Source organism: Strigops habroptila, chromosome 7 (assembly GCF_004027225.2).
Source record: "Strigops habroptila isolate Jane chromosome 7, bStrHab1.2.pri, whole genome shotgun sequence".
Lineage (NCBI taxonomy): Eukaryota > Metazoa > Chordata > Aves > Psittaciformes > Psittacidae > Strigops > Strigops habroptila.
Window position 1 is genome coordinate 13152794 of NC_044283.2, and position 25479 is coordinate 13178272.

Consider the following 25479-nt stretch of genomic DNA (forward strand, 5'->3'; position numbering starts at 1 on the left):
ATGAGAGCAAATAATTCAGATTTGCTGAGCTTCCTTGTTTTTTTTCTTGTATTTATTCAATGTCATCTTTGCTGCTCACATCTTGCTTTCTGACTGGTTGCAAGTTATTAATGTACCATCAAGTGAGAGGAAACACATGCAGTTTTGTAGTTCAGCAGAACCTTCTGGTGCTAAAGAAGTGGGGTGATTGGACATGCAGCATCTTTCTGTTAGTGGTTGAAAAATAGCGTGGCCAGCAGGATTAGGGAAGTGATCATCCCTTTGAACTCTGCACTCATGAGGCCACACCTCAAATACTGTATTCAGTTTTGGGCCCCTCACAACAAGAAAGACATGGAGGAGCTGGAGCATGTCCAAAGAAGAGCAGTGAAGCTCATGAAGGGTCTGGAGCACAAGTATTATGAGGAGCAGCTGAGGGAATTGGAGTTGTTTAGCCTAGAGAAAAGGAGGCTCAGGGGAGACATCACTCTCTACAACTACCTGAAAGGAAGTTGTAGTGAGATGGGGATTGGTCTTTTCTACCAAGTAACAAGTGATAGGACAAGAGGACGCAGCCTCCATCTTTGGCAGGGGAGGTTTAGATGGGATATTAGGAAAAACTTCTTCAGGGAAAGGGTTGTCAAGCATTGGAACAGGCTGCCCAGGGAAGTGGTTGAGTCACCATCCCTGGAGGTGTTTAAAAGATGTGTAGACGAGGCCCTTAGGGACGTAGTTTAGTAGTGGACTTGGCAGTGTTAGGTTGGACTCGATGATCTTAAGGATCTTTTCCAAGCTAAATGATTCTAGGAAATTCTGCCATTTTGTTAGTAGGTAAATACATGTGTTAAATGAGGGCCTGCTGCAAGCACTGAATTGTATGCTTGATTTTATAACTGAGAATTGTCCCATTTTAATAAACAGGAATTTTTAACGTATTTAGAGCTAAATTTTTAGTGGTTTGTTTAATCAACATACTAAACTCTTTAGGTCTTACTGGAGATGTTCTCAGTGACAGCGGTGAGATCAGAACTTCTGCATAAAACCTTTGTCATTGAAAATGGCAGTGTGCTGAAGTGAAATGGTTTGTGGCAGCACACTGGTCTCAAGGTTTCTGTTGGAAGCTTTTTTGATTTATTTCTGGAGAAGATGAGAAAAAGCAATCCCAGAATAGCCCTGTGCTTGGGGAACACAATAGATTTTTTGAGAGTTACGTTCAAGTCTGCTCTGACTTACTCAAAACAGGCCTGGAAAAATCTGTTTTGTCTTGTTGATGCCCACAGTTTCTTTGACTTTGTAACAAGAAAAGCTAATGGCAACATTCAAGACTGAAATACAGTAAATTGCTACCTTTGCCTGCTCATTGTTGTGTGTAATTGAAAGGACTTCAAATTGGATCTTGTATCCCATATGGTTTTCAGGATAGGGAATAATTCAGAACAACAACAGAGAGAAATATAGTAAGCAAGTATATTTAACTCTTTTCTTCCCCACTGAAATAAAACAAGGTTATTCAAAGCTTTGCTGATAAATTCTAGGGCAAAGCAAATCAGACTGCAAATGCGGGTCTTGAAATATGCAGCCCTCGAGAGCTAAGAATTAGAATGACTGCCTTAGTTAAAATGCTTTTTCCCCTCACAGTGTCAGGTAATTTTTAATTCTGAACTTGACATTTCACAACCTCGTCAGTCTTCACTTTCCGACTGTAATCTGGCAGGTTAGGATGTGTTGTAAAGGTAGGGAAGCCTTAAGGACATACTGGAGTCTTCGCTGCAAACCTGTGGTAAGAGTATTCTAATTTTGTATCATCCTATTTAATTGCCATAGCTAAGAATAGCTTTCTCCTTAACTTCTATGAAGGACAAGTAAGGCACTGTAGTGTTATACCTGCCCTTGCAATGGCAGTCCATCTGTGCCACTGACATGTTCAGGACTCAGCCCATTTAATTCAGTGGTAAAGGCTTGTGCTTTAGCACTGAAGGTCTCTGTTGTTACACAAAACTAATTTCTTAGCAAAGGACAGTATGCTGATCACAAACAGAGGACAGTTTCTTTTGTTTATATACCCAACCTTCCACCCCCAGGCCATAGCAACACAGACCCACTGTTGCCATAGTCTACACATAGTGCATTTTGTACCAGGTCAGATCCTCTCTGTATTTGCATGCCCTGAACAGCAAACGAATGCAGTGAGAGCTGGGAGTGGGGACCTTTCCTTCCTGAGTGTATTGCATCTGCCTTGTGTATGGCTGCTGGAATTCCAAAAGAGCAAAAGATCGCCACCCAAAGCAATAGTGCACAAAGGTGAGGAGTGACATGTCTGCCTGGGAGAACAGCAAAGAAACCTGAACAGCATTAAGTAGCCAAGACTGTTCTGATCAACTGTGCATTTGTCATTTCGTATTGTGGTAGCACTGTGTGTACGTGGGACTGAGTAAATGCTATAGTAATGTGAGTTAGGCCAATCTTCCAGCTGTTTCAGCTATATTAATATCTATTTTCATGTTTTCATTTTGTAATTCAATACAAAGTTGACCTACCAGCGCTGTAATTAGCCAGGAATATGCAGTTTAAGACAGGGTTCTGGCCTATCTGTTTATATTGGGTTTATGGAAGATTAAATCATGGGAAAACACTGTAGTATCATGCTAATTAAAAGATAAAATATTTAATGACTCAATAATACATTATAAAAATGTGGAATGTTTAATTAAGGAAAACAAAACAAAAATTTGCCTTAAAGATGGTGATATTGTCTCACATCTCAAAAGAAAGTGAAGTTACTGCCTTTCTTTGATGAACTGTTTCACTTGGCATCTTTGGAGATGTTTGCAGGTAAGCCGTGGATTAAACCTCATGCTCCGCTGGTTTCCTCACTGGGAAATGTTTTGGCCTGGGGCTTTGTACTCTAGGAGTGCCTGGTGGCAGCCTGGCAAGCCCAGCTGAGAGGAGGCTGTTGGGGCTGTAAAGCTGAAACTGTTCCCCTGCTTTGCAAAGTTTTCCTTTTGAAAAGGAGTGGGAATAGTTTCTATTTAGAAACTAATGGAAGTGGAGACCATGCAGCTCTGATAATGACTTTTCTGAAAACAGCCAGAAAAATAGCAAAGATTGAAGCTTTGAGAAGAAATGAGAGTGGAAAGAACAAGGAGACTGCAGAATCAGTGTGAGAATTGGGATGCACCTCTGAGGGGGCGCTGACAATGGTGCATTCGCGCTTCTGAGCAGCAGGGTATCCAAAAGAAAGCTCGGTGCTGTGTTAGTGAAAGTCAAGGAGTCAAGTATTAGTATTTTCTAACCTCAGATGAATCTACTTGTTAAAGAAAAAACCCTAAGCAATTTCAGTAGACGTGAAAACCACAGAATGTGTTATGCCTGTAACGTCCTTTCTCAGATATTCAGCATCCGGCTTTTTAAGCAATCATCAGCCATCTACAATCCATTTAGGACTTTAATCTGAAAAGAGACAGCAGCTGAATGTATAAATACAGTTATGTTGTCTTGATGTTAAGAGTATACAGCAAGTTGAAAAGCAGTGATGTTCTTATAGGTCAGCAGCACTGAGCTGTATAATGTTCTGGTGACAGCTCTAGTGACAGATGTGGTTCAGGAAAAAGTTACTTTATTTAACTGACAGTAAATACTACAAAACATAATGAGATAGAAGAGTGCTGCTTTACTGTCAAGGGAAACCAGGATATTATAAAACAGTCTATATCATTAAAAATTAATAAAAAGGATTAAAAAAATCTGGAGAAAGGCAATAGCACATGTTCCTATACAGACATGTGTCACACTGATTAAATCTATTTAAGCGAAACCTTCCACTGAGTTCTGGGAAGATACAGGTGAATTTGCAGAAGTATCCTTGTAATCATTGTCAATGTTGGGGCTGCTTAACATAATGCCAGGAACCTGCAAAATCTCCAACCTCCAATTACCAGTGATGGAGCAGCCAAATAACATGCCTGGAGACTTCTGCTGGGAGCTGGGCCTGTTATCTTTGGATTGTGCGGGATGACAAAGCTCAACTGGAAAACAGACTTAATTGCGTAATTAGTAACCCAGAGATTTATTCAGAGTCAAAGCACATGATCAGTTAATTAAATTGGTTGCTGTGGACTTGATACTCTACAGAGGGTAGTATGGGGATTTGCTGTGACATGAAAAGTGCAGTTGGGTGTGCTGATGGAGATATCATGCTGCACAGGGCACAAGAACAAAAGATATTTTATGAAGCAATTATCCCCTTCTTGTTGGCTGACCTCTCTTATCCAAAATACAGAAGGAAGTGGTCAGCTAAACAAGAAGTACCTTCAAGGTAGCAGTTGCTCAACATAGGCCATACCTTTTGCCATTTTGAGTTGAAACTCTTACGAAGCCCCACAAAGCAGCCCAATGTCCTAAGTCAGAGTTTCTGTTAACTATAAAGAAGTGTGCATCTCCCATAGACTGTCAAGAAAACAAAGAGAATTCGTGCTCCACCTCCATAGGAGTGGAGTGGCAATTGCATTAATATACGAGACGCAGCAAATCTTTTTCAGTGTTTGGATTTATCTATACAGATGTGTGAAGAGCCTTTCTTCAGTAGCCAGAACATCGGTTTAGAGCCATTGGAGGTGGGATATGGCATAATACTTGGATCTGCTGGGGAGTGCCATGGCCAGGTGGGCTCAGACTGGTAGTTAGCAGGTCTGTGCAGGACTTACAGTTCAGCACTGGTATCATAATGAGTGATTTGGGCTGTTGCTTAGTCTTGAAACAGAAATATGCCATGCATGGCTACCCTGAAAGAATTCCAACCCCAAAGATACTCAGACATTTGGTATTGTAATTATACATATTATTGTTCTCAACAAGTTTATCTTGTTATTTTTACAGTCCCTAAATTAGTCTGTTTCATTGCTTAACAGTGGTTTAAGTATTTCAGTAAAACTTAGATAAGTGAATTAAAGCTGATTATAAAATATAAACAACTAGCTTTTCCTGGCCCATAAACCCACAACTTTGTCCAATATAAAGCACTCCCTCCTAAACAAAAAATAAAAGCATGCTATTCCAGCATGGGGTGACAGTGAAGCTCCCCAAGGTGCACACTGCATCTGGGTGCTGTAAAGAGCAGGATTGCATCTCATTCATGTGAACAGAAATCTTCTCAGTGATTCATGTGCATCAATACTTCAAAGCCCTTTATAGGACCTCCTTTTAAGGGTCCAATTCTGAATGCTCTGTGCATGTCTTTTCTATTTGCAGGTAACAACATTTCTCTGTATTGGTTTTCCAACAAAGCAGTGTCTTTTCGAAAATATGCTGCTTCTCAAATTAATGAGATTTTAGTATCTTCAGCTTTTTCTATTTCATTGACGTATAATAGGGTTTTAAAAATGAAAACTTTACAGAGAAATGTCATTTGCCAAAAATGAGTTTTTCTTCATATGAATAGATATTGCTAATGATTAAAATATGGGACTTAAAAATAAGTAATAAATGAGAACTATTATGCAAAGAATGAAAAAAAAATCTTTTTTAAACATAGACAGCCAACTATAAGTTTGAAATTTTCTTGACATTTTTTCTCTTCATTTAGCAGCTTTACCTTTTGACAACTTAGTATATTAAATCACTGATTTTTAGTATAGGCTCCTTTTATTAATGTCATCGGTGCTTTTACTTTTGTAAATGAAAATGATTTCAAAACAGTTCTTGTAATTTTGTGTGACTAATTGTTCATAAAAATACAAGAGTATAAGCAGCATTTATATTGCTAATTACTAAATTGAGGAGCATTTGATTCGATGGCACTCCAATCCAGCTGAAATGTAACTGAGACCCTTACTCAACTGAGAAGTATTTTTGTTCTGAATATTGACACGGTTAATGGTTAATTGGCAGATGGTATCTTTGAAGCAGAACTCCCTTAGCACTGAGGCCTCTCACACTGTAGAGTGCTTCAATTATTTATGCTTTGCTGAAAATTTCTTTGTGTCGAAAATATTAACAGTTGATTTAAGGCTGGAACCTTTTAATTTATGCATTAGACACTTTACATTTAAATGGCTGTAAGTTTTCTGAGGGGTATATATACGTTCCCTAGGAAGGAAACAGTTTTGTTCTAACTCCTGCTGGGTTTTGTGGGGCAAATCCCATCTCTGTTTCCTGTATGGCCTCATATCTGTGTTACCTGTATTGATTGTAAGTACTTTGAGGGAGAGCGTGCTGGTCGCTGTGTGCACACAGAGCACCAGGTACCAGGAGCCCCATCCGTGCCTGGAATCTGCAGGAAGTGACTGCCATACAAGAGCCAGCTTTAGCTGTAATGCATACTATTGCTTTGGTTTGCAGCAATGCCCTTACCTCTGGCCACTCAAGAAAGTGAAGCCCCTCACCAGCTCTTGACCTCTGCAGCATCAGACAATCAGTGGAGCCATTCGCTGTTTGCATTGGTACCCTCATGGACAAAGAAGATTTTGTTCAAACGAGAGTCTTCTGTTAACCCCCACCAGGTCAGTAAAAGATGGTTTGCAACTTTTAATATCCCTAAGGATTGTAGCAATTATATCGCAAGTGAATGTTGCTGGAAATTTACTACCCAATTAGTACATTTCTAGTTCTGTCTCAGGTGATTATGTTCACTTGAAATGGCTTCAGCAACACCAACTCATGAGATGCTCAAGGAGTTATTGTGACAGATAAGCTATGTGATTGCTGTGTAAATTCTGTAGACACTTAGTAATGAGACGAATCTGTATAGTCTGATGAATTTTATGCAGAGTGTGTTTTGTCAGAGAATTGTGATTGCCATAAGATTAATATATCAATTTAGATACTAGTAATTACTTGTGGGAATAAATAGTTCATACAAATTTGGATTAGAAAAAAAGATTAGCTATTGGAATAACAAAGCTCTTAAACTTGAAGACAATACCACTTTTTTTTTTCCTCATTTCATTATTTACCTGTCTAACTTGTTCTGCAGTTTGTGAATTACAATATTTTCACACACTTTGTAGATTTTTCCCCTTCCTCCACAGACGAAAGATGTGTCCAATATGTCAGTTTCTTCCGGATTTGGAATAACCCTTCAGAAATGTGGTGTGGTAAGTTTTCTTATATTTGTCTTGTTAATTTGGTAGGAAGTTTGTCCTTAAAAAAGTGGGAACAGAATTCTCAGGGCAATCCCAGACACTGCTACAGGTTGGGCAGAGAAGAGATTCAGAGCAGCCCTGCAGAGAAGAACTTGGGGGTGCTGGTTGACGAGAAGCTTAACATGAGCCGGCAGTGTGCGCTTGCAGCCCAGAAAGCCAACCGTATCCTGGGCTGCATCAAAAGAAGCGTGACCAGCAGGTCAAAGGAGGTGATCCTGCCCCTCTCTACTCTGCTCTCGTGAGACCTCACTTGGAGTACTGCGTACGGTTCTGGTGTCCTCAACATAAAAAGGACATGGAGCTGTTGGAGCAAGTCCAGAGGAGGGCCACGAGGATGATAAGGGGGCTGGAGCACCTCCCGTATGAAGACAGGCTGAGAGAGTTGGGGCTGTTCAGCCTGGAGAAGAGAAGGCTGCGTGGAGACCTCATAGCAGCCTTCCAGTATCTGAAGGGGGGTCTGTAAGGATGCTGGGGAGGGACTCTTCCTTAGGGACTGTAGTGGTAGGACAAGGGGTAATGGCTTCAAACCTAAACAGGAGAAGTTTAGATTAGCTATAAGGAAGAAGTTCTTTACAGTGAGGGTGGTGAAGCACTGGAATGGGTTGCCCAGGGAGGTTGTGGCTGCTTCATCCCTGGCGGTGTTCAAGGCCAGGCTGGACAGCGCCTTGGGCCACATGGTTTAGTGTGAGGTGTCCCTGCCCATGGCAGGGGGGTCGAAACTAGATGATCTTAAGGTCCTTTCCAACCCTTACTATTCTATGATTCTATAATTGTGCCAATACTGAGTATTTGGGAGAACATCCTTTTCGATGTTAAGATGGTTACACCCTCCGTAAGAGGCACAGTTTTGCAATGTTGATTCAAAACTGAAAGAAGTCAGTGAAATCTCTCAGACTTCAGGGGATTTTGGATTGTTGTAGAACTAAATGCTTCGGTGTGAATTTGTAAAACTAGAAATGGGCAAAGCCCAGTGATGCGTAGCTGGGTAGAGGTAGAGACAAACTTCTTTAGAGGATGGGATAAGCCTTTGGAGATACTCTTCTGGTTCAGTCATGGGTGCCATACCTGTGTCACCTGTGGAATCCTTTTGAAGACTAGGGCACTGAGCCTTGTGATGCCCATTGTATCTTTGGGCATCCTATCACACACCCATTGAAGAACCAACATGTCAGAGTCTGCATATTCAGGTGGACTCAGCTACAGCACAGTATACAATGAAAAAAAGGTTTCATTTGATTTGTGTAAAATGCTTATGAGGAGCAAAGACCTTCCTAATATAAGGAAATTTTAAACCTTCCATTTTATTTTTACTTTATGTGGCTTAGGTTGATAGATTTACCTAGACTGTTATCGTTCCTTTCTTTTTTTTTCCCTGTTTTGTTGGTTGGTTGGTTGGTTTTTACAGTGGATGAAGCAAGTCTGAATTTTTATATTTAGAGACAGTTTATCTTACCTGTCCCTTGGAGAGAGAAAGCACGTCCAACTTTAAGACAAACCTGAATTCAGGACTGAAATGCTGCATATGAGGGTAGATTCAGAAATGGGACAGAACAGGTGATACTATAATTTGCATCAGATAATTTGCGTAGAGAAGAATGAATATGCATCACATCTCTGGCACTAATTACCTATAATATTGTTATTGAAATGGCAGCATATCACAATTAGTAAGGTTGAATAGTCAGCATTTCAGACAGAAGAAGCAGGAACACAGAATCTTCAGTTTTTCCAGCTGTAGATTCACAATTTTTATATCAGAGCCTCTCAGAAAGAGAGTTTGAGATAGTTACATGTTGGGTTTTTCCTGCTGTTCATAGCACAGCCTCACACAGGCTCATTAAAAATTGTGAAATCCTGCTATACAAGATCAAAGTTAATCTGTTGTAGATGCTAGGATTATCAGAAAATAATTTTGCAGTCCTCTGGGTGCGAATTACTGAAAACTATGCAATTGTATGTGATTGGTTTCCACTTTTAAATGTAGTTCATATTTTATTTTCCTTTGCTTACCTTGTCATCTACTTCAGTCCTAATTCATCTGAACAGATGCTTTCCTGCTAAGAGACAGACTAGCCATATGGTGGTCTTTAGCTGTTTTAAATGGAAAAAGGTATATTCTGCATATTTTCCTCCTCCTAACACAAGTGACTTCTCGGAGCATGGAGATGACATATGTTTACCTCTTGGAGACAGGATTTTTCCAACACCTCATTGCAGAAATAACCTTACTGAAATTTTACCTATGCTCCCAACACCCAGTCCTTTCCTCCTTTCCAGAAGTGTGCTCCTTTAAGAGCTTCATTCCATATTATGACATGAACTTTTTTGTAACAGTACTTCATAATGACAGTAATCCTGAGCAAAACTGAAGTATATCTTTAAATTTGACTATTTGGCTTTTAATACATTTACATGTCTTGTTTCTCAATCTCCTAAGTATTCTTGCATTACAGATCATCTTTGATTCTATGGTACTTCATTTTCTTTTCCTCCTTTCCTATTTTTGTTCTAACTTATTCCCAAAGATACCCCGTTCCTTTTACTTTGGTGGCAATTCTTTCCTTCTCTCTTTTCTCCTAGCAGGTCCTTGCTCTTGCTGTGGTTCTTTCACTCCAGTCTCCCAGGTACCTGAAGTGATACTGCGTGTGGTAGGAGACAGGCAGTATGGTTGGGATACCTCTGAATACCTTGTCTTGTTTAGTCACTGAATTAAGAACTTTTTATCAAATGAAACAAACTGAAGAGAAAGTGCAAAATGGGTTGAAGAAAGAGAATGAACAGTGTGTGGGAGCATGCATTAAACCTCCTGCCCAGGAGAAGGAGAGGACTAATGCTGCCATATTCCCCCTCCCTGTGAATATACGCATACACTTTCTCTGCCTATGTTATTGTAGGAATTTATCTAAATTACTGTTTACATCCCCTCTCTCCATATGTAAAGGAATATATTTGTGCCTAGTTAGAAGCATAGGAAGAGACCCTGAAATCCTCATTTTTTGCCTTCATCTTAAAGAAGGGCAAGGGAACGGTATGGTAAAATGAAGGGAGAAAAGGTTTTTCTATTTCCCCAGCTTCCTCTGTTACTGTTGCATACATGTTTGTCTGCACAAGCCAATCCACACTTGCTGTGGAGCATAAGGTAGGAGTAACAACTTGTGCAGTTTGAACCTTGAATCTTTCAAGGTTTGTTGTTTTGGTGACTGGGTCAGGGTCTCTGCTTTGTGGTTTTGGATTTTCTTTATGTGGCTTTGAGGCTTTTTTCCCTGTTTCACGTTGTTTGTGCTTTTTAAGGGAAGTTTAAAGCCTTTGTGACGGCATGGGAAAGGTTGAAAGGCATATTGACTGCAGCATTCCAGTTCAGAAACCAGGAGAGAGAAAATCTGCCCCGAATATATCACATTTTTAATATATGGTGAAGTTAAGTCTCATAAATGTTGGGGTATAATTCGTGATATACAAACATAAGAAATTGGTAATGCTTTCTTCACAAACATGATTAAGCCTATTTTTATACGTCCTGACAATTATTTGCAGAATCTAGTACAATAAATGGTTGGGTTTTTTGCGCCATAAAATTTGTTTAATACAATTGAAGGTTGAACTTACTGTAATGAGTTTGGAAAATTCAGTGTCGAACATCAAGAAGAGTTAAACAGATTTATTAGATGTACTTTAGTTATTTGTACGTTATTAGATGTTATTTAGTTACACAGAAAAATGCAGACTGAGCAATGTCAATAAACTGTTTTTTTCTCCTTGATTGATAAGATATCCTAAAACTGTAATCTGATTCTCTCCTGAATTAGTATGAAACGCGGAGATGAATGGTGCACAATGAAATCATAACTACATGTGACAGACCCTGTGGCTGCCACAAACTCTGGTGTGATTTCTGAAGTCTATCACACAATCCATGTTTTTAGAACTCATTTCTCTGGGGGCTGCTTTGTTGTTTCTCTTTGCTAGTGTCCAGATACAGACTAGAAAGGAATAGGAAAAAAGAGAAAGGCTCAGCCTGAAACATACTTTGGTCAGTTAAGTAAGTGTTAATTTAGTGTCATTATTAGAAGCCAGCATATTATAGACCTGATAAACCTTTAGACAATTCTGGTTTACTATGAGTTACATCGGGAGGCAATTTGGAAGGTGGGAGGTCAGTAAGCAACTCTGCGCTCAAAGTAATTTTATTTAGAGGGTGTAATTATTCAATGACAGTTAGTGGCCTAGTGGAATAAATAAATAAAATCATGCCAGGTGCGTGTTGCTAGAGGTTGGTGATTAGCTTATGAACTTCACCACTAACTGGGAGCAGAGATGTGACCTCTAAGCCCACTTGTGGCTCCATCAAGCCCTCTCATGGGAAGGGTGAATCAAGGCAGCAGCACCCTTCACAGAGTGTGGTTGCTGAGAGCAAAGGGAAATACAGACCAAAACTGCTTGGGGAGAATGAATCTGCAGCAAGGGCAGCTTGCAAAAGAAATATCTTCATGGTACAGAAGTTCAAAGTTAAGGATTTTCCAGACTCTGCTTTTAAAGTTCCAATCCAGTTTTGTGTTGTATGAGGTATAACAGGGATATTCAAGGTCTTGTTTTCACTGCTGGTTCTGCATGAGCTGGATTTCCAACTTGTGGGTTTCTGTCCCTTTGTCTCCAAGTGACAGCTTGACATACCAAAGATTAAAATCTTCTTAGGAGTTTGAGATCAAACTGAGTGCAGTGCCATTTGCAGGTCTCTCAGAATGTCTTCAGAAAATAAGTTTACACATATAATGAACTTTATTAGTAATCATGACTATGAATTCTGCTGTTAAGATGCACATACAGCCATTTTGCACCATTAATACTAATATTTCTGTTTTTAGGTGGATGTTGAACATGATCCTCAAATCGCGCACGTTACACTTCTGATTAATAACACCAACACATTGCTCTCAACAAACATTACAGATCTTATCCTCCTGGACAATATCACCGGTCTTCATGTTCAAAACACCAGTGGTAATAAGACCACAGATGGTATACAGATTTATAGCAAAGGAGTCTTGCAAGGTAACAAAATCTACAGGGAACTAGCCCTGATGACACACATGGAAGAGCGTCTGTTCAAATCACAGTAGTTACTTATTTTTGGTGGTGTAAATTCTCTGATTGTGAGTTAATACAGGTGAAAAACTCTGGGAGAGGTTTTGTGCTGGAGTTTACGATTGTATTAACTCATATTTTGACTCCCACCTTTGAACTGCTGCTGATCTCCCAGGCACAGACGTGAGCTCTGTACTCTGTAAAAATCACTGCCATGAAAATGAAAGAGAATGTTTCACGATAGTATTTGTTCATTTTGGATATTTTTAAAAGCTGCTGCACAAGCCATTTTAATCATATCTGACAAGTCTTCCTTCTTCAGCCAAGCACGACAGATTGGCTTGCTGAGGTATTGAAATGCACTGGAATTGCAAACGGCCATGGAAGCAGGCAAGATGATTCATCAGAAATAAGTCAGCTCTTCTCAGGATCCATTGTCCCCAGACTGAGCAAATTACAAAATCAAAACAAGTAATAGAGAGATAAGCCAGTTCCACTCTTGGAGTCAGTCTGTACCTTTGGTAGAAGTTGGATCATTGCACATTCATAAAATTTTACCTCTCTTGTTTTCTTCATCACAAGCACATAGAAAATTAGTAGCTTGCTTCTGAGAGTCATGATATTTCTCTTGAAGCTTTAGAAGCATTCAGTGATATCCGTTTCTGGTTGAAGTATCTAGTGTTATAACATTTTACTGGTGAGAGATTTCCAAACAGGAAAGGGAAATAAGTAGACCTGGGGCTGTTGTCTGATTGCGGATAGCCAGACTCCATTTCTAATAACAGCAGTGTGAGCAGCAGTACTGATTACAGGGCTGGGTTGTTTTTTTTAATGTCAGGGAATTGCTGGCTCTTTAGCAGAGGTTCCTAAGAAACAATGTTCCTGAAAAAGAATAGAAAAATGGCTTGCAAAGCTGATCTAGTAAACCAAGTTGGAGCAGTTATTTAATTTATTTATAATTACTGAATCTGGAACTGAAGCTAGCTTTTTCAGCCCATATACGCTGCACAAATCATCATGAAGAATACTAAAGTGGAAGAAGATTCAGCAGAACATATATCTGCATAGTTTAAGGTTTGGTCATTATAATGTCCTGGACTCAGCCCATACCTAGCTGGTAAGGCTGGACAGAAAGCCTGTGCCTGCGCTGGCTTACGTACTGTCATGCTGCATGTTAGTCATAAACAATTTTTTAGTGCTCCAGTGCATTGTGAATCAAAATTCAGCTGAAATATCAGTCGGATTTCTCTTTGGTTTCGACGGAGAACCAACCAGTTAGTGGTTATAATGGAGGCTGTCCATTTTATTAAAAAAAAAAAAAAAAAAAAGTTTTAAATATCTAATGTTGAGTTTCAGTATCAGTCAAAACCTGATGCTTTTCAGTAGCTTGAGGCATCTTTTAATGCAGTTTCCAGATCCTGGGCCAGATTTTCTTGAGTTCTTAGAGGCAACAGATACAAGGGATGTAGCTGGGCTCATGTGGCCATTACTCTGGATGCGGGGCATCTGCTGTTTTAGAAGGGAAAAGATCCAGTGCTGTCTCAAGCTTTCCCCAGGGATCTTCAAGGAATTCTCCTGGGACAAAGCAAATCTATCCATCTCTCTCCTCTCTGAGCTATGCTCATAGGCTCTGGCTGCCTCCTCTGTTGAATTCCCTTGAATACAGTGTTGTGAGCTTACTGCAGCTGGGTTCCAAGGAGAACACTTCAGCTGGAGGAAACATAAATCTAAAGGGGCATCTAAAAAGCTCCTCAGATGTTTTATTCATATTGAACTTGCTTTTCAAATTTTGCAGGCATCTGTAACTGCAGCTGAGCTCAGCTGGGTGCTCCGCTCTTCAGAGATTCACTCCCAGTCTTGTTTAAAAAATGATGTGCAACTGTACTGGATTGTTTTCATGTCAGTGTAACTACTGTTCTGTTTAAGAAAATGCAGACACAATACTTAGAGGCCACTAATGCACTGGCAGATGTACCTCACCTGCTTAATCTACACAACTGGGGTTTTTTTCTCTTTTAACAGGTGGAGAATACTTTGCAGTCAACTACTCTGCACTTCTTGATGCAAAAGAAGTGTGGGATGGCAGGGTCTTGATGCTGCCTGCAAAGCTAACTTTCAAGAGTTCATCACAGGTATTTCCTTTACAATTTTATTTTGTTCTTCGCAGTTTTTGTAAAAACAGATATTAAAAAGAACCTCCAAGGTGGTTCTAGCCTGCCTAAGCAGCGAGGCCGGCATTATAATGAAATTAAGTTCTTACGTGAGTTATCCTTTGTAGCTTAGGAAGTCGTAGACCTCCTTAAATAGGTACAGTATGTTTGTGTGTTGTCCTGTAGCTTTTCTTTCTACTTTTTGTATTTGTCTCCAGTTTAGTCTGTGAGAGATTGAAAGTTTTGTCATATTTTTATCAGAAAAGAATTTATTTTAACCAAAAAACAAGTTGAAGCAAAGGAAAACCTCCTTGCTTGTAAGGAGGACACTTTTTCAGTGTGTGAGTTGTAATCTCTATCCTTGCTGATTTTAGAGAACTCAGTTCCACCAGGCTCTGAGACAGCTGGTCTAATGCTGGGGTCAGCCTGTCTTTGAGTAGGAGGCAGGACAAGTGGTTTCTTCCAAAGTAAAATTTTCCAGTTCTTAAAAATATGGCTTGATACTTTTTTTGTCATTTTCATCATTGCATGTAACTAGAACCTGCAGATGTATTTTCATTTCGACTGTTGTATCTCCTCTGCTTTAGAGGAAAAAATGTTCAATGTGCATGAGAGTGGTACTAGAGTGGAGGAGGGCGAGACTTCACAAACTAGGGACTTGCAAGAGTAGAGACATGTGCACTGCCTGTGGCTCCTGTTTTGTGCATTTTCAGTCAACCCAGCCTTTATAGGCACAGAAAGATGTGATTCTGTGAGCACCGTAATACGCCTCTGTGTGATTAGCAGAGGAGTGTATCCCACAGAGCAGCTGCTTCCGTGTCTGTTAGTGTTACTCCTAAGTACACTGCATTTTCCTATCAGATTTATTTCAGCTTTAAGCTTAATAAGAAATATAGTTTATCTTCTAAACAGAGACTTTTCTGGGGACTCTGGGCTGTTTGCCAGTGGATTCTGCTCTTTTTTTTTTAATACGTGTAATATTTTTATATCTCTCAGAATAAAACACATCTCGTATCACTGACAACATCGTTCACCATCACTGAAGAAGAAAAGACTAAGGTAAATTCTATGATTTCCTATTATGGTTTCTAAGAGGCCAAATAAACCTTCAAAATTACATCAATTGCAGCGAACAGCATTATTCTTCTAGATGATTTTTATTGAAGAACTCCCCACTGCATCCATCAGTTTCATTGCTAGAGTAATGAGTAATCTCTTCACCAAACTTGTTTTTCTCCCCCAACTCCTTATTACCTTGACAGGCTGCCTGTGTTGCAAGGGGTATTTTTTAAGGAGCTGTGGCTTGGTTGGCAAGAATGCTGTGATTATTTGTGTTCAGGCAGAAGAAAATTGTTTGTTTTACCCCGGAACATTTTTTCCATGATTATATCATTTGAAATCTAAAGTTCATGTGGATGGGGCTTGCCTGACAAGGTCCTGAGAGCTAGGTTTCTCATTCCTTCCATGCGCCTGTCACGTGAGTTCCTCTCTACCTTTAAAGCCCCCCTTAGGGGGGTTGGAACTTGATGATCTTAAGGTCCTTTCCAACCCTAACTATTCTATGATTCTATGATTCTATGATTCTAACAGCATTTTTTGTTGTTACCTATCAATATCAACATGGTTTAGTGTGAGGTGTCCCTGTCCATGGCAGGGGGGTTGGAACTTGATGATCTTAAGCTCCTTTCCAACCCTAACTATTCTGTTATTCTATGATTCTGTGATTCTAAGCCAGTAGTCTAGTTGGAGATTCGGCACAGGGACCTCTTGTTCCAGTATTCTCTTTTGCTGGGGATCTCCTGTCCTTTGAGCTTCTGTTAGTGTAATTATTAGTATAGTAAGTCCATACTTGGCTTTCTCATAATTGAAGGTCAAGTGCTCACTCTATTAAAATGAAAGCCAGAATTAAACATGATACAAAGTAAAACTATACATGAGCTAGAGAACTTACTGTTCTAGTGAGATTTAAAAGGATTGGACATTTGTATAGCTATGAATTATGCTTGGAATTACCATAAAGATATTTTTTGGAAACTCTTAAAGGTGTAAGCCATGCAGTATTTGACTGGGTTAGAAAAATAGCTTCATGAGTGGTTTTCTGTAGAGTTCAGTGTGAATTGATCTACAGCAGCTGGTGATGTCTAAGCTAAGACTATAAGCTACACTGGTCTCAGCTATTACTATACTTAAAACCTTTGTAGTGTGGGGTTTTCCAACTTGAACTTGATATTTAGACCTGAACAAGTTCTTGGGGACTATTCCATAGTTAGGTAAAATTGGCTCAGCTGCATCTGAACTTTCTAAATGAACAGGTTTTGTAATTAAAATGTGTGGTAAAGGTGTGTGGAGAATACTGTTAATTTTTGAAAAATAAAGCTTAGAAATTATAGAACAAGTCATGTTTCACACGCGTAGTGTTTGCCTTTGGACTGTGGCCAAGCATAAGGCATTTCAGAATAAATCAGTTTGTGCAAGGAAATTATGATTAGCTGAAAAAGGTGTGATGTATTGTATTTCATCCATACCTTCACCTATCATAAATGCTCTCAATCTCAGATTTTATTTACTAAAAATCATTATTTAAACATGTTCATAGGTGTGGTAAAGCCAACACACATGCGTGACTAAGTGGGTAATAAATGTTGACTTTGGAGGCAGAAAAGAATTAATTGTGTAGACACGGCAGTGCCATGCTAAGTTAGTCTTGTCAGCTTTCACTTGGTTCGCTTGCACACTTGGCTACTGTGTGGTTCTTTAAAGTTTCACAAACCCTGTGGATTTTCTCTTCTGTGCCACTGGAAGAAAGTGCTTGGTTGCCTGTGACAAGGTAATTTTGTGGGTTATGAAAAAAATATGACTGTTGCTCATGTGAGTGTCCATGCCAGATGTCTTCCCACAGCGCTTCAGGGGCTGTGAATATTGTGTGTCTATGCCCTTAGCTGGGTGATTTTGATGCTGAATGGGAAGCAGTAGTGAAAAGGACAAAAGGAAATTTTCCCATCTAAGGACGTTGCATGGCAAAGATGATATTACTTTGATCTGACTTTTACCAGGCTTGCTTCTGTCAGCATCCTTCAAATCAGTGGAAGTGCAGCAGTTTTTGGAAGAAACTTGGGCCTGTAATGCCGCTTCCAAGTTTGGGAATGGCTTAAGAAGTTGGCTCCAGATATGGGTTTTGAGGCTCATTGGTGTGTCAGTGGTTTGAAGGTTGGCCTGCAATACCAACACTGGTCCTGTGCCATGGTTTGTGCAGGGGCTGTTCTGGCACTTGCCTGCACCATCCACAGTGATGCTTTTAGATGTCATTAGGTGTCTGCTGTGTCCTAATTGTGGGTACAGCCCTCCAGTGACATTGACTTTCTTTCCAGAACCCATTTTCTTTAAGTGTAAAAGTACAGATAATTTCCTTTCCATTTTCCTCCATTGGAGCTTAACCTCTGACAGAACTGCCTGCCCTGGTGCAGACTGACTGTCCCACCATAGGTCTCACTTTTTACTTCACTTACAAAGTACAGGTAATTCCCTAGTTGGCGCTTTTTCTCTGTCAATAGTTAACAAGCTTCATTTCAGCTTTGCTGAACCCTCACCAGGTTCCTGCTTTCCCCAGAAGCCTTCAGAGATCCCTAAGTTTCACAGAGTGCTTGGAGATTAGGTAAATGCAAGTGAGTTCAGACAAAATGATGAAGTGGTTCCAAAGCAGCATTTTTTCTTCCTAAGTATTATGTACAGCATCTCCTGTTTATCAAAAGCGGCTGGACCGCAGGCAAAGCCTTGCTGTGGCAGAGCTCAAGAACCCTTCTGTGATTCCCTCTTGGCCAGCTAGTGCAACTGGAGAAGCTGGGGACAGCAGATTGACTTCAGAGGAATTGTATTTTTTCCAAGTCCCACACAGATATTTGTTGGCTCAGTCACTGTTCAAGGGCCTTTTGATCTGTGAAGGGGCTAAACACTGGATTAGGAAGGGGAGTTACTTAATATTTACGGAAACATCCTTCAAAAAAATTAAAAGATGAAGATATTTTGATACAAAGTGATGCAGCTTTAATTGACCTCATGGCAAGGAACTGGGGGGCAGTGCTTGAGTGAGAGGAGATACTGATGCTGATGTAGATGTGCTGGGTGTCCTCAGCTGTGGCACAGAGGAGTATCATGGGAGCAATTGGCCAAAGCTACATCAAGAAAAAACCTTCAAACAATGTGTTAGTATTTACACATGGAACTGGGAAATTATTATGTTACTTCTCGTTTTCTTTCTTGTTTCCATTTAAAACTTAAAGATATTGAAAGGTATTAAAAGGAATTCAGCGCATGGCTGGCTTACTCAGGTAAGTACTTAGTCCCAGAACATTTTAGTGAACCTCAAAGTGCTTCAAGGATTTACTTGCTTTAGACTAAGCACATTAAAAATAACCGAAACAAAAAAACAAGCCAGTCATGCCTCAGTCAGAGCAGTTGTTGATTCTACATGTACAATGCTGCGAAGTAAACCTTGGATCTTCTTGGAACTCTCAAGTGCCAAATAATAGCCTTTATTAATGTCTTGATGATCCCCTTGAAACTGACATCATCACCTAATTCAACTGAAATTATTTTGAAATCAATGAGTGCTGAGCATCTCCAGCAGCTTTGAGGAGTTGAACTTGTGCACCAGCTAAGTCTGACATGAAGCAGTTCCTTTCAGTTAGATATGACAGATTCTTAGTGTACAAAAACATATCGGAGAGAGAAAAACTAGGCAGTAAAAGCATAAAGTTCTAGTGTTAAATTGGAATAAATCCTTTTCAAATTGTGAACCATGTTTGATTATCGCTTCCTATGCAGAATTACTGTTGACTGCATGGTTTCTGCTCTCAGGTTTCTGCTCCAAGGGATGACCAAGCCCAGCCCGCAAGCAGCATGTTAATTATTTACACTTACTAACCTCAGCAGGGTGATTAGTTCGTGGTGAAATATTACACTAATAGCTGTGCTATATTTTTCATCCAAAGATCTCAAAGAACTAAACAAACACTGAATTAACTCCAGCTACATAGAGCATGAAGTAAAAATTAATTTTTAATGCAATTCAATTTAAAGATTAAATTAAGAACTAAAAGGAAAGGTCTACAAAGTTGTTAGCTGGCTTGCTGTTCTAGTGTTCCTGCTATTCTTTTCTGACTCTGGCTCATACAGAAACTGCAAGGGTGTGCACACACTGGATGGTTTTGTCTCAACTGTCAGTTACACATTTATTCTGAACTCATACTGGTGCTTTTTCGTTATGGTGATTACTCAGTTTTATTAAATCGAAAAATGGCCATTCAATAAAGGTAGCCAACATTAGACCAATTTTTCAGAGCCTCTGAGCAACACCAAATGCTGTCAGTTTCATTCTTAGGAGAATTTGGCAACAGTGGAAAACCAGCTGTTAAGTACAGGACACCCGAAAGTCGCAGCACCTAAAATTCAATCTGTGGGAGTTCTGTTGCTTGGAGTTACACAGGAATTTGGACTAGGTGAACGTAACAAACCATGATGACTTGAAAACCTGTGGAAAATAGAGACTTGTTTGAAAATATTAATAAAAATATAGCAATTCTAACTTAATGCTGAGAAACCCTGAAGTTGTGTGAAGCCATTTAAAAATAATCTGCTACACTGCTTACAGCTATAGTCTCAGAGTCTGGTCTTTAGATATATATTCAAAATGTAATTTTAATAACATGATCTTTTAATTTCAGATTTCATACAGTTATGCTATCCATGCTTCAGGGTTCTTCATTGCTTTTTTTGTTTCACTTGTACTGACATGTGCTGTCTTTTTCATCATTTACCGAACCCAAGTATTAAAATGGACTTTCCGTGGTAAAAACCAGGTAAGTCATACTGTCCATAATGGTATTGTGTTTAAACCTTTCATTGATCATATCTGATGATATAGTTTGCTAACTAATACAGATAGTCTAAAGACTTTTTGAAGATAAATAAAAGGCCACCAAGTGATGGATTTGATGTGCAGGTAGCTCAATCTCTACAATCTCTAATGTTTAGCACAACCAGATTTAGAGGGAGTGTAAGAATGATAATCTGATCAGAACTGCTCTGAGTACATGGATGTTAGCTTCAGACTGGAGGGAGATTACCCTTCTGCTGTTAGTTTCCTTTCATATTCCTGCCTTCCTCCTCTCTTCTTCATCCCTCAAAGTGAGAAGCAGCATGTCTGTGGGTTATAAGCAGTTGCTCCTCTTGCCTTGAGCACAGCAGACTTGTTCCAAATTGTATTTCTGATTATCAGGAATAGGGATTTGAATTAAAGTTCTTTGGATGTGTGTTAATCTCATGGAGTGATTGAACAAAACAGTTGGGTTTGGGGATGAAACATTTTCAGTGCTCTTTATCCAAGCTGTGCCAGTTCAGAGAAAGTATTTCAGTACGTACTGGGACAGAGGGAGAAAATAAAAGTCTGATAAATATTCATGAAGTTGACCCAAGTTCCAGCCCATGCTTCTATTAATTGCCTATGTATTTATGTAAAGTGGAGCAGCTTCACTGGGAGGGAGCTAGAGACCTCAGTCAGAATATCACAGTGATTGGAGCAGACCTCTAAAACAGAGGCGTGCGCAGAGGTTTGAACCCCTTCTCTGCTTGGACCATGTTGGATCTCCCATCCCTCTGGAGACTGACTGACCAGAGGAGCTCACGAATCACTTCCAGCCTTATTTTCTGTGTTTGAAAATGACTCCATCAACAACTTTTACCTTTTAGGTCGGAAAAAATACTCCTTTAAATGAAAAGGCCATGCCTTGTTTCTTTTTACAGAAAAAGCTGTGACAATGTAATCATGGAAAAGGGTCAGTTTAGTCCTAGAATCAAATATTTATAGTGGGGTTTTTGTATCGTAATTTTATTAGCCCTCAGTCTCAGGGGAGTCTCTGGACTGCAAACTGAGTCACTTCCATCATTCATAAGATTAATTTACCGTATTGTTCACCTCATAATGCTGTAATCTTGCTGTATATAATTTGTAGAAGTATAAAAAAAAATTGGCCTAGAAAGTTTATAATGGAAGATAACCTCCTAGAAGGCTTTCACAAGCCTACTGTAGTCACTATAGAGTTCTTCTGTCTTCTCCATTCTTTCTTCATTCATACTCCAGGTCAGTTACATACAAAAACTTCAGCCTGAAACAACTAGTATATTTGATTTGAGATATATATCTGAATTGCACTATCTCTTTATACCCTCTCCAGCTGTACAGTTTGATAATAAATAGGAACCTTCTCACCCAGAGTTAACTGCAGTAAAATTAGATCAGATGTTCAGTGTAAATTGTTAATTTTTGTTTTTTAGGAGATGCAGCATGAACTCATCCAGAATCACAAACTGGAGCATTCTCAGTTTAATTCAGGTGATCTCTTTAGTGAAGATATAATTATGAACGACCAAATCATCGATATTCTGTCCTTTGAAGAACCTGGGAACATGCTTCAGGCTTTAGAAGAGTAAGAATTTATTGCTATTACATCACATTTATCATTAACCAAACCTTTGAATATATTTTGAGTATCTGCCCTTTAATTTTTTATGCATAAAAACCTTAGGGTTTCGTACTGTATTAAATAGCCATCTGTGGGAACTGGAAATCGTCTTATTTTATATTGCTTCTCCTGTAGAGGTCACAGTTCCATCTAGGTCCTAGACATGCAAGTTTTCCAATCCAAATTAACATCTAGGTTTGCCTCTTTGTGGTTCGCTAAGGGAAACTTTTCTGTGTACAAGAAAATGTTGGAAGGGTGCATTCTGCTATTGTTGAAAACATTCTGCTTTCAAAAGGCTGGCTTTTGTCCTAAAAAAGAGAGCCCCTGCTGGGTGCCAGCATAGCTATTTAGTGGCATATTCTGGCAACACCTGGATCAGAGTCTAAGGAATGACAATTCATAAAGCTGCGAGAAAGAAACATAGCTGCAATCCGAGTTATCACTGGGTAGAGCAGAGAAACTCTCCTGATGTTGTTGTGAAAGGCCAGTCAGGTCTGTTTGACAGAAACATGCCACTGTTAAAGGTCATCTGTTCTTCAGCTGAATTTGATTAAAAGGTCTGATGTGAGGACAGAGAGGATTTTGTTTGTTCAGTCTCACCATTAGCTCCTGCCGAGTCAGGTTACAGGCAGTATTATCCAACTATAAATTCAGTACAAGCTGAAAAGGAAAAGTTACAGGAACCATGGAAGTAATCTTTCTTGAAGAGTAACTAACAGCATTATAATTATTTCATAATTAGGATATTTATCTCTGTAAATTGCACATTGGACCTTGCTTTTATAACTATATAGCAGCTCAGGCTTTGAGAAGATTTATCCTGAAAATTATTATGTGAATATGAAGAAGAGGATCAAATATTTTTTAAAGTCACTTTAGTATTAATTTATTTTAGCGATAGCAAATGTCTAGCTAGTTCAAGGGAAAAAAAAAAGGAAAAAAAAGCTGGACTTTTCAGGTACATTATGGTTTACAAAGATAAATATTCTTGCAAACCTTTGAACTGGATTATTTTTATAACTGGATTATTTCCAAACCCATAAAGCAGGATTCATTCATTAGTTTGAGTATGGATGTGGGGGCTAAATTTTTAATATTCTTATGCAGGTAGCACAAATATCTCGTTTGCTTCTGCTTCTTTCCTCATGGTTTCTATTTCCTCTTCCTCTAAGTGGGTAGAGCACTGCAGTGAATAAAGTAGAAGCCCATTAGCAGTCAATAACCTTCTTCAACTTCGGAGTTATCTTCTCCTTCTTCCAGGATGAAGATAGTAGATGGACCACAAAGGTATCCAGAGTTACAGTGGTTCCTGCTATGAAGGTGATTGAAATGGTGATTATTAGGCATTATTGTGAAGGGCTCAAATCAGTCTGTACTTGTTAGCAATGGGTGCTTCCCAATCCCTATTTAGATTATCTCAATTCTTCGCATTTCTTGTAGTTTTAAACTGGGCCTTTTGATTCATTTGCTACTAGGTGAAACACAGATGTGGTTACCATGTTTTTTTCTATTCTTTCTCTCTTTTTATTGGTGCTTATTGAATATGTGTTTTCAATTACTACATACCTGTTTCTCTCCTTTCTTACTGGTGGTGCAGTTTGACTGAGTGAGGATCTCTGCAATGTGAACTTTTTCCCCGAGTTCGCCTTTTTATTCGGAGGTGAAAAAGGGCACTTCCAGGGTATGATTATTCTCATCCCAAAGTAGACTTCCAAAAATTGCTCTTATGGCTGCTGTGCCCACTGACCCTAAAGCTTCGAGCCTGCGCTGATTAACTCAGCTGTAGGGGTCTGGAGGTCGGTGAGACAAATCCTGTTCTTGTAGGCTGGTTGATCAAAAAGGTGACAGCATTACTTTAATGCTTGTCAATACATGCAGTATTGTTTCTGCTTTCTTCAGGAGCTATAATACACCCGTTGTTTTATCTCTCATTGTTAACACTTTGATATTTAGCTTAGGATGCTTCCTCATTTTGTAATGTTGGTTCCTTATCCTGCAAGTTAGGACGAAGCAGTACTGATCTGTATTCCTTGAAGGTTTCATTTTAGTCTTGTACTTCATAAACTGTTGTACATTATCCTGGTTTTTAGTGGATTCCAAAGACGAAGATAAAATACTGTACTGCTGCCTTAGGAGCGTCTATGAGCGATCTAGGCTGAAACCAGAATGGAATAATTCTTCTTTAACTAAATTACCTGCTTTAAGGATATTGATTTGTAAAACATCATAATGGGAAAAAGAAAGATGGTGCATTTATAATTTATTAATGGATAATTGCAGTCAATTTGAATGGATTGTGTGCTTGAATGAAATGTTGTAATTTTACTAATTGTGGGCGCAATCAGTTTTTCAACAATGTTGCATTTTGTTTTGTTACATTTAGTTTCACCCAATAGAATAGTTGGGTTTTCTGTAAGGAGCTGAGGAATGAGGTTTGTATTGTCTCACAGGAGTGGCAGTTATACTGAGGATAAGAACCAGGCTTGTATTTCGAGCACAATTTTTTCATGTCATATGTATACCAATATGAATTCTAGCATCATAATCCTGGTTCTTATTATTTGGGGAGGCAAAAGTATAGGGGCTTTTGTTAGAGAGCTTTTGATACTTCAGTATTTTCAACAAACATCTTGCTCGTATGCTAGTTTGATAATTCCTTCTGCATGTATTGGTGCAGCTGTGTGTCATTTTCTGTACATGGCATACGTATAAGCTTGCAAACATAATATAATCTTTTTAAATTGCACTGTGATAGTAAACATGGTTGGGATCATTCTGGTGCTTTGTTCTTTGGTCCAGACACAAATGAGAATATTACTCAGAAAAGTATGAGCCACAGGATTTTTTTGTCATCTTTACAACGTAAAGCTATGTTAATAGTTAATGTCTTTTACAAAGTGACAGTGCCAAATTGTTTAGCAAATACATTAGGAGCATGTGTTCAATATTTATGGACGGGGACATCTCTGTAGTGTAGGCAGTTTGCAATGTCAGGAGGATTGGCTAGAGAACAAAACATACTTCTAATATTTCATAAGGAAGCTTCTTAGTTACTCATTTTGTGAGTTTAGTCTTAATAAGTCATATCTTTGATGTACATTATGCAGCAAAATAACTTGGCTTTTATTCTCAGTAGGTTCCTTAATGTGTATATTTCTGAATGTTGGCCCATTGGCAATGAATGCTAATGAGGAGAAGCTATATGATTTGAATTTTGACGTGCGCCCTAGAAGATGATGTTCCAAGATGTTGTGGGTCCCTTTTTTTATATGTCTAGAACAGAATATGAAGAGAGCTGAGCAGTTGGGGTTTGTGTCCAATATGATGAAGTCTGATCATGCTCATAGTCTCTGAAGATACAGATATGTTAAAGGCAACTTAATTTCTTTAAACAGCTTTCCACTACAACTTTTCTTTTTCATCTTCATTTTTTATACAGGTATGCATCCTTGAGTTTGTCAAAGCTCTAGCTGAACCTGAAACTGCTTGCTGATACACAGTACGTGCTGCCAATTATATTAGAAAATCACTGAGTAATACGTATGCATCACAGCTGATTTATAGTAGAGGGCATTGAGGCCAATGTACTAGAGAACAGGATCAAACTGTATC

The 25479-nt window shown here is 39.1% G+C and overlaps 1 protein-coding gene across 10 annotated transcripts in view; it reads left to right on the forward strand.

Annotated features, from left to right (window-relative positions):
- Positions 1–25479, forward strand: part of EVC2 (EvC ciliary complex subunit 2) — a 76458-nt gene that overhangs the window by 4026 nt on the left and 46953 nt on the right. For 6 of the 10 annotated variants that reach the window (XR_003992437.1, XM_030493337.1, XM_030493330.1 and 3 more), the window contains 7 exons: positions 6316–6476; positions 6984–7070; positions 11981–12167; positions 14223–14332; positions 15347–15409; positions 20071–20205; positions 21680–21831. Coding sequence is in view for 9 of the 10 variants with exons in the window: in XM_030493337.1 (XP_030349197.1) it covers positions 6316–6476; positions 6984–7070; positions 11981–12167; positions 14223–14332; positions 15347–15409; positions 20071–20205; positions 21680–21831 (895 nt within the window). In the remaining variant the exon portion in view is untranslated. Of the gene's footprint in view, positions 1–6315; positions 6477–6983; positions 7071–9698; positions 9743–11980; positions 12168–14222; positions 14333–15346; positions 15410–20070; positions 20206–21679; positions 21832–25479 lie in introns of those variants that run through there. The other 4 variants (XM_030493333.1, XM_030493334.1, XM_030493338.1 and 1 more) reach the window with 3 other exon arrangements.